This window comes from Enhydra lutris, unplaced genomic scaffold (assembly GCF_002288905.1).
Source record: "Enhydra lutris kenyoni isolate GAN:26980312 unplaced genomic scaffold, ASM228890v2 scaffoldscaffold82, whole genome shotgun sequence".
In the NCBI taxonomy this organism is placed as follows: Eukaryota; Metazoa; Chordata; class Mammalia; order Carnivora; family Mustelidae; genus Enhydra; species Enhydra lutris.
In genome coordinates this window covers 2,826,985-2,838,330 of record NW_019154166.1, presented here as the reverse complement: position 1 = coordinate 2,838,330, position 11,346 = coordinate 2,826,985, and the positions used below count along the sequence as shown (strand labels likewise).

Genomic DNA, 11,346 nt, shown 5'->3' with positions numbered 1-11,346 from the left:
GGGCGCCTGGGTGGCTCAGTGGGTTAAGCCGCTGCCTTCGGCTCGGGTCATGATCTCGGGGTCCTGGGATAGAGCCCCACGTCGGGCTCTCTGCTCAGCGGGGAGCCTGCTTCCCTCTCTCTCTCTGCCTGCCTCTCTGCCTACTTGTGATCTCTCTCTGTCAAATAAATAAATAAAATCTTAAAAAAAAAAAAACAAAAAACCTCTGCCTCGTACACTTTAAAAGGGTGAACTTCAAGGTACCGGATTACATCTCAATAAAGTGGTCATTAAGAGAAAGAAGCGCGTGCCTGTGTTATTTCTTTTAAAAAAGGGACAAATTCGCATACAGGTCTGTTCCTAGATGCAGGGGAATCTCTCTGGTCAGGTACCCAAGTCACTGGCTACCGCTGGTTACCTCTGGGGAGGGAAACTGGGAGGTCAAGGGAAGGACACTTTTCACTGTGTGACCTTTTCTGCCTTTTCTGAACCATGTGACTGGGTCACCTCTTCCAGGAACGCAACCCGGTTCTTATCTTGACTGCAACACACGAGCCAGCACACCATGGGGCCTACCGGATGTTTGCCCCCCTGAACTGGGCGGGCAGATAAACGCCCCTGGTGCACGGCAGGCGCTGAATAAACACGGGTGCCCCCCTGCCGCCGCGAGGGAGGAAACCGGGGCGCGCACAGAGTCAACGCAGACCCAGCGCCCCCCTGGCAGAAAGCCCTGTCCTGCCTTGGAAACCTGCCCTGGGCGGAGGGCCACGAGCCGAGAGATGAAAAGCCAACCCAGGGAGTGGCCTCCAACTCCCCTCCAGCAGCGCTGCAGGCAACGCTGGCTGGCACTGCAGGGAAAGGGCGTCGGCTCCTACCTGGCTCTGGGGGTTCCTTGCTCACGTGTTCAGCTTCCATGGACCCAATGCCCCCGCTAAACATGATGGGTTTGATCCACTCACGCCGCTGGCCATCTGGGAGCTGGAGGCCCAAGGAGCGGGCGAAGCCTAGAGCGTGGACAGCCCAGGGAGAGAGGACAGAGTGCAGTCACCCAGTGTCCCCCAGTGCCCACTTGGTCACAAGCCCCCCCCACCTCTGGTACTCAGTGTCCGTAACCCTCAATAACCCCAGCCTTACCGGCCAGCACTGGCTCCCCAAACTTGTTGCCGTAATCAGAAGCCCCATTACTGGCCTCGATGGCGATCTCCAGGGGCCTGGCAAAGTTCTCAGGATACTGGAAGCTTGGATCCTCCCAGGGCAGATTATAACCTGGAAGGAAAGCAGAAAGTTGACTGGACCGTTAAGACAGAAGACAGAGGGGCCAGAGTCCTTCGGAAAGAATCTAACTAAGCCACCAAGACCACCCGTGAGGGTAGAACGTCCCATTTGAGGAACTTCTGTTTCAGGAAGGTGTAGGGTGTACAGTACAGCACGGACCTTGCTCCCCAGCTCCCACGCCAGCCCTCCCTCTGAGTCTCAGGATCGGGGCTCTTAAGGCTAAGAAATTGGGACTTTGGGGGCGCTAGGGTGGCTCGGTTGGTTAAGCGGCTGCCTTTGGCTCAGGTCATGATCTCAGGGTCCTGGGATCAAGCCCTGCGTTGCGGTCCTGGCTCAGTGGGGAGCCTGCTTCTCCCTCTTTCTCTTTCTCAAATAAATACTAAAAAAAGAAATTGGGACTTTGGGGGGCAGGTGCGGTCATGAGACTGACCCAATATCATGTTTCCTTGCTGAGCAGGTGCTGGTTTATGAAGAAACTGGCAGCTGTGCAAAGCCTTCCTGGTGACTTGGGTTTCCCTGGCCTAGAGTCCTCCTGGCGACAGCTGGTGACAGGCCAGCTGCTCCAGAGCCCTGCCTCCCAAGAAAAGGCACCCAGGATGACCTAAGAGACAGAAGTGCTCCACTACCGCCAGGACAAGGGAGAGATGGCAGGGAGGACAGCGGTGGGACCTGGGATGTGCAGGTTTCCAAAGCAATAGCCAGCGGTGCCAGCCACCACGTGGGCCCCGCGGCCTGTGCACTGGACGTCTCGGATCCGGCCTCCGGTGCCCGTGGTCGCACCGCTGAAGGGGGCCACTCCTGTAAAGAGATGGGGGAGATGTATGTGTACCAAAGAGACAAACCCCAGCTCTGACCACCCCGCTAAAAATCAGGATGGGGGGGCGCCTGGGTGGCTCAGTGGGTTAAAGCCTCTGCCTTTGGCTCGGGTCATGATCCCAGGGTCCTGGGATCAAGCCCTGCATCGGGCTCTCTGCTCAGCAGGGAGCCTGCATCCTCCTCTCTCTCTGCCTGCCTCTCTGCCTATTTGTGATCTCTGTCTGTCAAATAAATAAATAAAATCTTTAAGAAAATCAGGATGGGGTGCCTGGGTGGCTCAGTCAGTTAAGCGTCCGACCTGATCACTCAGGTCTTGATCTCAACGTGATGGGTTCAAGCCCCGAGTTGGGCTCCATGTCTGGCATGGAGCCTACTTTAAAAAAAAAAAAAAAGAAAATGGGGTGCCTGGGTGGCTCAGTGGGTTAAAGCCTCTGCTTTCGGCTCAGGTCATGATCCCAGTGTCCTGGGATCGAGCCCCGCATCGGGCTCTCTGCTCAGAGGGGAACCTGCTTCCCCCACTCTCTCTGCCTGCCTCTCTGCCTACTTGTGATCTCTGTCAAATGAATAAATAAATAAATCTTTAAAAAGAAAGAAAAGAAAAGAAAAAAATCAGGGTGACCAGCCTCCCTCATTGTTTTTCCCAGGCCCAGCCTGGAGGACCTACCCACTGCACCACATTCTGATCTCACTGACCCATCCTTGGGACCTGGCTCACCTGTGGGGAAGTTGTGGGTCTCCGCTGTGAAGACGACATGTCTCAGGGCCCGCTGCTGCCGGAAGCAGCTTGGCTGTGTGGGGTCCTCGGGCCGTAGGAATTGGACTTCCTTCCCCTGGATTGCGCTGCGGACACATTGGCGGTGGACCTTGCTTCCTTCCTGCAGCCTCCCCTCCCCTGTGCTTGCCATCCCTGCCGGCCTAGGGCACAGCCCACCTGCTGTTGTCACAGAACTTGAGGACGTTGTTGGGGTTCGAGGACGCCTGAGTGCTCATGATGGACTCAAAGAGGGAGTGTGCCAACTTCTGCCCGTCCATGTGGAGCAGCCCCTTGAAGAACCAGTGTCGGCTGTGTTCACTGCAGGGGTGACGCGGGGAGGGAAGGACAGGGAGAAAGCTGGGTCACTTCTCACGCCGTGCTGTCTTCTCAGCAAGCAGCACCAGCTAACGGCCAACTCTTTAGTAAAGAACAGGTCAGAACAGATTCCAAAAAGCCTTAACCTTCAAATGTCCTCTCACTGTGGATTGTGCAGATCCAAAGTCAATCTGCAATTGAGATCTGGGTGTAGACTACCGGGGGGGAGGAGGAGCCCGGGCCCTCAACCAGACTCAGGGACACCCCCGAGTCAGAGGAGAGCACAAAGGCAAGTCCCTGTGCTCTTCCCTTCCAATCTCCACGGGCTCACACTTCAGAACGTCCCCATCCCGCCCCCCCAACCCACCCCACCTATTGGACTGAGCCAAGTCGAAGGCCTCCACGGTGCTGGGGTTCCGCTGTAGCTCCTGGAAGCGTTTGGTGTAGAAATCCAGGTCCCAGGAGTCTAGGGCCAGGCCTAGAAGACAACCCGGGAGAGCTGACTGGCGGACTCGGGCCACCGGGTCCCAGGGCTCAGTCCCCTGTGACCGGCCTCGCCTGCGCCTCCCTCCCAGGCATCCCGGCTCACCCAGCTCCTGGTTGGCCTTCTCGAGGGCACACCGGCCCTCAGTGAGGATGTTGATAGAGCCGCTGAGGGGCGTGGAAATGCTCCCAAGGGAGAAGCTCTGGATGGGACAGGGGAAGTGCTGTTCTGTCATCCGGTCATGGAGGGTGGCCAGGGCGATGGCCTTCATCTCAGCTGATGGGGGTTGGGCGAACTAGAGGCAAACACACACATACACATACACACGGCTGGAGGTGGAGGGCTCAAGTCTGGACAGAATGGTGCACGCTGGATCCTCCCAGTCATGCAGGGTCTGCCCAAAGCTCATCTGCGTGGTGCCCGTGCGCCAATTACTAAGACACGCCCCGTGCAGACATGAGCCCCTGTAAGGTGCACAGATTAGCAAGGGGAGCACGGGCTGGACTTCCTTCCCATTTAGCCCTCGACCGGGAAGTCTCAGACATTGAACAACCTGCAAACAGGACAGGCCTAAGGCCAAGAGTTCCTCCCACTTTCTCCTGAGTTCAGGATCTAATCTCTTTTCCTTTTTTTTTTTTTTTAAGGTTTTATTTATTTATTTATGTGATAGAGCCAGCTAGAGAGGGAACACAAGCAGGGGCAAAGGGAGAGGGAGAAGCAGGCTCCCTGCTGAGCAGGGAGCCTGATGTGGGACTCGATCCCAGAACTCTAGGATCATGACCTGAGCTGAAGGCAGATGCTTAACCGACTGAGCCACCTAGGCGCCCCAGGACCTCATCTCTTTGATCTCTGGCCCAGCTCCTCCTCCCCCTCACCACGGGCGGCCAGACGCCTCACCGAAAGCAGGTAGCGCCGGGTGGTCTCCACGCGATCCACAGCCCCCAGCCCAGCGGCCCAGCACACTGACACGACGTTGGTGGATGCTGGGGTGGAGAAGTTCAGCCTGAGGAGTGGGCCAGCCAGTTAGGACCTGAGACCACCAACAGAGAAGGTGGATCCCCCCCGACCCCTGTCCCGCTGACCTCTCACCTCTGTCCCCCTCACCAGTGGCCTCTAGCCTCAGACCTGGGCACCAAGAGACCTGCTTTGGAAAGTCACTCAAATCAAACCGGAACTGTCCTTCCAGCCTAAAATGCTTGGATTTCTACCTCTCAGAGTGCAATCTGTTCAACTTCTAGAACATGCCTGGTAGCTGGCTCAGTCTTTCAAAGATATATTCCCTAATGGGGAAGGCACATGTACGGCTTTCTAAGCAGGGAGTAGGATGGAGTGAAGGAAAAACAGATCTGTCAGGGGTGGCAGAAGGAAGAAGAGGAACGGGAGTGGAAGGGGTGGGCAGTGCGTTTGGAAGGGAGTTTTGCTTGAGAACACGGAAGGCATTTACCCCGGGCTGAGACACTCACCTGGGCCCAACCTCCAGCAGCAGGTCATTGGAGTCAGGATGGAGCCAGGATTCCAGAGCAACGTCCCCTGGTAACAAGGGGCAGCCAAAGAGCCACGTCAGCTTTTTCATCTCCTCGGCACTCGGACGGAACTTGGCTGCAGGGACACAGGACAGGGATAGCCTGAGACCCTGCCCGGTTGGGCACACCTCCTCCCCGAAGTCCAAAACTTGGCCCAACCTGTCCAGTTCACGTTGTAGCACAGCTCTGTCTTGACACCCTGCAGCGCTGGGAGCTGCCCTTGGAGCTTCCTCTGAGTGTGTCCGGAAGCGGCCTTCTCATGGCCAGAGGGATGCACATAGAAGTGAAGAACCGAGGCCATCGCTGGAGTTGTCTGTTGTGGAAAATGACTTAGGTCCCTGAAAGGTAATCAGCTATCACCTGTCAAACTGATTCTGGATTTCCAAGACAGCTGAGGCTTTGGAGGCATTAGGGATGGGGCGGGGGAAATGGGCATTCAGAGAGACGAGGTACTCTGAAAACCGGTTTCATCCTGCAAAATGTGGGAACAGGGAATACAGGTACATCCTGAGCACACGATCCTTGAGCACCTGCACGTTGCTGGGCCCCAGGAAAAGTCTTAGGAACACAGCTGTGAAGAAGACAAAAACCATTTCTGCCCTCACAGACCTTGTGTTTTATTGAGGGGGTCAGGCAAGCGCCCAAACATTTCCAGTCCAGTGTGGGCAAGGCCAAGAGACTGCGGAGACCAGCCTAGCACTTGAGGAGTTAGAGAGGACTTTCTGGAAAAAAAAGCATCGAAGTGTAAACCCACACGATGAGCTGGACGGGCCCAGCTGGTGGAGTCAGATGAAACCCTTCTTCTGGTATGCCTCTGCCTTCTGGCTGCTCCTTCTCAGCCACCTGTCGGGGGCCCTGCCCTTCACTCTCTTCTGTCTACACGCTCTTCCGAAGTGTCTTCCAGACTTGTGGCCTTAAATACCACCTGGTAGATTGAGCCAACGAAACTGCCAGGATCCAACCATTTTTGACCCAAAACAGCAACTTCATCTCATTCGCTATCTGCCAACAGATTCCGTAACGTATTCAACCCTGACTAGCACACTAACATGCTCACGTGACATCTCCACGTCGATGTCTCATAAACACCGATGGCAGTCTGTCTGGGCCAAAACAGAAAATCCGATTTCTCCTTTCTCCAGACCGCCTGTTCTCCCAGTCTTCCCCATTCAATCAGCACTATCAAATCAGCTGCTCACACCAAAAACAGTCAATCTCGCTCCTTCTTCTTGAGCCCTCTCTATATCCAATTCATCAGCAAATCTATGTCCAAACATATCCCAAATCTGTCTGCATCCTTTCGTCTCTGCTACCATTGCTCTAGTTCAAGTCACCACCATCAACCACTCGAGGCCCCCCGAATAGGACCTGATTCCACTCCTGCCGCAACCACACACCATTTGCCATACTTCAGCATAGTGAGATCATAGCTACTTATCACACATGATATAAACTTCTGACTCAGGACCCTGGCTCACCTAGTCCGGCCCCCTGCCCACTTCTCCAACCCAATTTCACACCACGATCTTTTTCACCCGCAACAGCCCACCACACTGGCTTCTTTTCTAACTTGCCAACCTCAGTTTTGGAAGGCAATTTTCTCACCTGGATTATTTGCATTGCTAGCACTTTTTTTTTTTTAATTCTACTTATTTATTTGACAGAGAGAGATCACAAGTAGCCAGAGAGGCAGGCAGAGGGAGAGGGGGAAGCAGGGTCCCCGCCAAGCAGAGAACTCGATGTGGGGCTCCGTCTCAGGACCCTGGGATCATGACCTGGGCCTAAGGCGAGGCTTAACTCACTGAGCCACCCGGGCCCCTTGGCTAGCACTTTTTTTTTTTTGAAGATTTTATTTATCTGACAGAGAGAGAGACAAGCAGAGGGAGAAGGAGAAGCAGGATCCCCGTTGAACAGAGGGCCCCATGATGCGGAGCTCAATCCCAGGACCCTGGACCAAGACCTGGGCCCAAGCAGAGCCACCCAGTTGCCACAGCTAGCATTTTCTTATTTAGATTGCTGGTGAAATCACCTTCTTGGAAAGGACTTCCTAAACCCACTCCTCTGAATAAGCCACTATCAGACATCCCTATCTTGATTTCCTATATAGTAATTTAGCAGTACCTGGAATTTTATTTATTATCTTACATGTTACTTTACTTAGCACCTGACATTTTAATTTATTTAAAACTCTACCTTCCCCACTAGAACAAAATCTCCATGGGGGCATGGACTGTAGCTGTTTCATCACCACTGGATTGTCAAGGCTTGGAAAAATAGGTGGGATCTAAAAGCGGGGGGGGCGGGCTAATAAATAAATAAAATTAAAAAGGAAAAAAAACCACTAGTATTTGTAGAGTGACTGAAGGAACTCTTGATGTCCATCCCTCAGGAGCCACTCCCGCCCTTTCAGGCCAGGCCTCGTTTCAGGGAGTGATGCTGGATTCCATTCTCAGCGCTCCCCATCCCATTCGGATCACCCTTTCTAAAGCTACGCCCGTCACCGTTGTCCTTTACACCGTAACTGCCACAGGATTTATCCCATAGAAACGATTTGCCTTATTAGAGGTATTAGTCACGCGCCAAGAACGCAGGGGCAGGGCTGTCTACATCACGGCTGTGCCCCCAGCGACTAGCAGGACATAAGCAAGGCCCTCGGCAGGTTTTGTTGCTGGAGGGAACTGGGTAAGAGGAGCGGACTTTGACTGGGGTGGGGGGAGTCTCCCCTGACTCGCGTCCACGGACCGCACGCATGGTCGCAGGAAAGGGCCCCGGCTGGAGGCAGCTCGGCCCGCTGCGGACCCAGAAGCAGCCTGCATCAGGCCCCGGATGGGTGGAGAAAGAAAGGGATGCAGCAAGCAAGATAGCATGGACAGCCCGGGACAGCAATACCCACGTGAGAAGTTTCCAGGGACAGTGTTCGTGGAAGTATGGCGCGGGCGGTGAGTCATCCAAGCGCGCCACGGGAAGAGGCGGGCCCTGATGGCGCCCCGCCCACCTCCGCGCGTCCCCGCGCCGGCGCCCGGGTGCGTAGGCTTAGCGGGCCACCAGGCGGTGCAGTTAGGGAATCTCTCCCGAGCCGCGCTGGGGTGGCTCAGTCAGTCCGTCCCGCGACTGCTGTCAGCTGGGGATCTGATCTCAGGGTCGTGGAATGGAGCCCCGCATCGGGCTCCCTGCTCGGTACAGGGTCTGCTTCTACCTCTCCCTCTCCCTTTGTGCTCTTTCTTTCTTTCTTTCTCTCTCTCTCAAATAAAGAAATAAAAATCTTAAAAAAAAAAAAGGATTAAGGGGAACAAAGTACAGTGGGGGACACCCAGAATGTAGTAACAGCAGACGGTGCTTCCCGCCTGTAGGCTTAAGGGGACAAAGGAGGGAATGGTGTCATCCCTCTGCTGGAGAGGTGGAACTGATGTGGGAAACAGGGAAAAGAAAAATTAAATGTCCTTACGGCCTACGGACAAGTCCTTGACTCAGGCAGAGTGACAGTCCTCTAGAAACTCATCTGCCTCCATGTCAGTGCTTTACTAAGTGCAAAAGTGAATCTTAGCCCAACCCCCAGGATCCTGCAAGTCTATTTTAACATATAGAAATTCCTCTGGGGGGTGCCTGGGTGGTTCAGTCCGTTAAGTCTAGTCTGTCAGCTCCAGTCGTGATCTCAGGGTCCTGGGGTTGAGCCCCACATCGGATTCCCTGATCAGCAGGGCGTCTGCTTCTCTGTCTCACTCTCCCTCTGTGTGCGCTCCGTCTGTCTCTCTGTGTGTCTCTCAAATAAATTAAATCTTTTTTTAAAAAAATGTAAAAATAATAAAAATTCCTTTGGAAACTTCCTTTATCACCACCCTCAAGATACAGGCTGGCAATCATCCCCCGAGCATATGACCCACCAATATACATATGAAGGGTCTCATGACCCCTCAAGGTCTTAGAAACCTTGCTTCCAAAACGCTGTCCCTAACCTCCTCCCAACTTGAAATTTATAATGGGCCACTCCTCATGACCCTGGTGCAGCTCTTTCTGCCCATGGCACGTGTCCCCGTGTTTTAATAAAATCAGCTTTTTGCACCAAAGATGTTTCAAGAATTCTTTCTTGGCTGTCGGCTTTGAACTCTGACATCTTTTCTACATCATAGCCATGAAAGAAAGGCATCCGACAGGGCAAAGGAGACCACAAGTACAGTGTTCAGGAAGAAAGGAAATGAACACTTTGTTCTCTTTCCTGTCCTCAAGTTCCCACATAAACGGTTTTTTTTTTTTTAAAGATTTCATTCACTTATTTCACAGAGAGAGAGATCACAAGCAGGCAAAGAGGCAGGTAGAGAGAGAGAGAGAGAGAGTAGGAAGCAGGCTCTCCGCCGAACAGAGAGCCCGATGCAGGACTCGATCCCAGGACCCTGAGATACGACCCGAGCCGAAGGCAGCGGCCCAACCCACTGAGCCACCCAGGCGCCCCAATGGTTTTTGTCTCTCATTTGCCAAACCTAATCTGAAGCCTGAGGGCAAAAAAGCTGGAGTGGTGTGCTAGGACAAACACAGTACTTGGCAGAGTGGTCTTTTTTAATGAGTCAGACAACAAACAACTATTCAGAGTAGAAGGTGAAAGTCTTTATCTTCATCTCTCTACTTATTCATTCCCCTCCTCGGTACAGGTTCAAGACAATGGTAAGGCAAGTGGGGCACCTAGGGTGCAAACCTTATCTTGGTTTCATTCCCTTTAGGCACTCCTTGGCTCCATCCAGTACCTACCTTCCAGAACCTTCCAGAACTTTCCAGGAGCCTTAGTTTGCTCAGCTCTCTGGTCCTATTTCCTTCGCATTTTCTTTCTTTCTCTCTTCCTTTCTCTTTCTTTCTTTCTTTCATTCTTTCTTTCTGTGCATTTGTGTGTTTTAAGTAGGTTCTATGACCAACGTGGGGCTTGAACTCACAACCCTGGGATAAAGAGTCACCTGCTCTACCAATTGAGCCAGCCAGATCCCTCTCCTCCTCATTTTAGTACTTCCAGAGCACCATCAATTTTCAGTTTTCACCTCAAAATAGTGACTTCCAGATTTATCTTTTTGGCCCTAATCCCTCTCTTGACTTTGGTCCCATATACCCAGCTGTCCCTTGGACAAGTACAAATTTCAAAATCACCAGGTCTGGAGACAATACCACACTTCCTTCCCTGTGAGATCGGCCAACCACTCTTCGTGCTTCCCTAACACCCCAGCACCACCACCACATTCCTTGAAGATGTTTGTTGAATCAAGTTTGATTGACTTCACTGGCCCAGCTATTCTACTGTGCCCCTTTCATTTGGTCTCACCTGAAACCACCAGATTAACCTGACATTTTGAATTACATCAACGAGGGGGGCTGGTGGTGAGGGGTAGAGTCAGTATAACTTTCTCTGATCACTGTAGCTTAAATTCAACACTCCCTCCTAGGAACTACCGAAAGTAAATCCCATGATATAGGGCACATCTTTGTGGATTTGGTGGCTAGAAGGAGTCTTCCGAGTTGAGAAAATATTGAAAGCAAAAGGAATGATTAGGTTTGGGGCTCTAGGCTTTGACAGGCGTCCTAACAAGGGTGATCTTTTGGAGAATTTGTTGTTTGGGTGGAAAGGGAAGAAATATCTCTGATATAATCACGAGAAACAATGGAAAATATTCTTTTTGTGAAGAATTTGGCACCAGAATGCCCTGCATAAGTATTTATGCAATAAGGAACAGAGAGCTTGCATCAAATGTACAGTTAAACAGGGGATACCACAACTTGTAGAATGAAAATCTTTGTTTCTTGTTAAATGATGACTAGATCATTCTTACTGTCTACAATGTTTATACTTACTGTCTTGTTTCAAAAACAAATTGAAGCTGCTATAAGTTTAAAACAACTTAAAAGTGCCCCTCTTGGGTGCCTGGGTGGCTCAGTTGGTTAGGCGACTGTCTTTGGTTCAGGTCATGATCTCCGAGTCCTGGGATTTACTCCTGCATTGGGCTCCAAGTTTCATGGGGAATCTGCTTCTCTCTCAAGCTCTTTCACTCTCTCTTTCTCTCTCTCTCTCTCAAATAAATAAATAAAGTCTTAACGCACTTCTTTCACTTTACCTTATTTTTACTTTTAAAAAATATTTTATTTATTTATTTGTCAGAGAGAGAAAGAGTGCACACAAGCAGGGAGAAGGTGCAGAGGCAGAAGGAGAAGCAGACTCCCCACTGCAC

At 52.2% G+C, this 11,346-nt stretch overlaps 1 protein-coding gene across 2 annotated transcripts in view; it reads right to left on the bottom strand.

Annotated features, from left to right (window-relative positions):
* LOC111161131 (phosphoribosylformylglycinamidine synthase) overlaps nt 1-8,133 on the bottom strand; it is a 19,693-nt gene extending 11,560 nt beyond the window's left edge. The window contains exons 1-11 of one of the 2 annotated variants that reach the window (XM_022524636.1): nt 8,040-8,133; nt 5,306-5,484; nt 5,087-5,222; nt 4,521-4,626; nt 3,729-3,918; nt 3,512-3,617; nt 3,002-3,142; nt 2,786-2,910; nt 1,924-2,052; nt 1,114-1,245; nt 855-983 (exon numbers count right to left, since the gene is read on the bottom strand). In XM_022524636.1, the coding sequence (XP_022380344.1) occupies nt 855-983; nt 1,114-1,245; nt 1,924-2,052; nt 2,786-2,910; nt 3,002-3,142; nt 3,512-3,617; nt 3,729-3,918; nt 4,521-4,626; nt 5,087-5,222; nt 5,306-5,447 (1,336 nt within the window). In that variant the 5' untranslated portion in view covers nt 5,448-5,484; nt 8,040-8,133. The remainder of the gene's footprint in view (nt 1-854; nt 984-1,113; nt 1,246-1,923; nt 2,053-2,785; nt 2,911-3,001; nt 3,143-3,511; nt 3,618-3,728; nt 3,919-4,520; nt 4,627-5,086; nt 5,223-5,305; nt 5,485-8,039) is intronic. The other variant, XM_022524637.1, reaches the window with a different exon arrangement.
* Between the last annotated feature and the right edge of the window lie 3,213 nt (nt 8,134-11,346).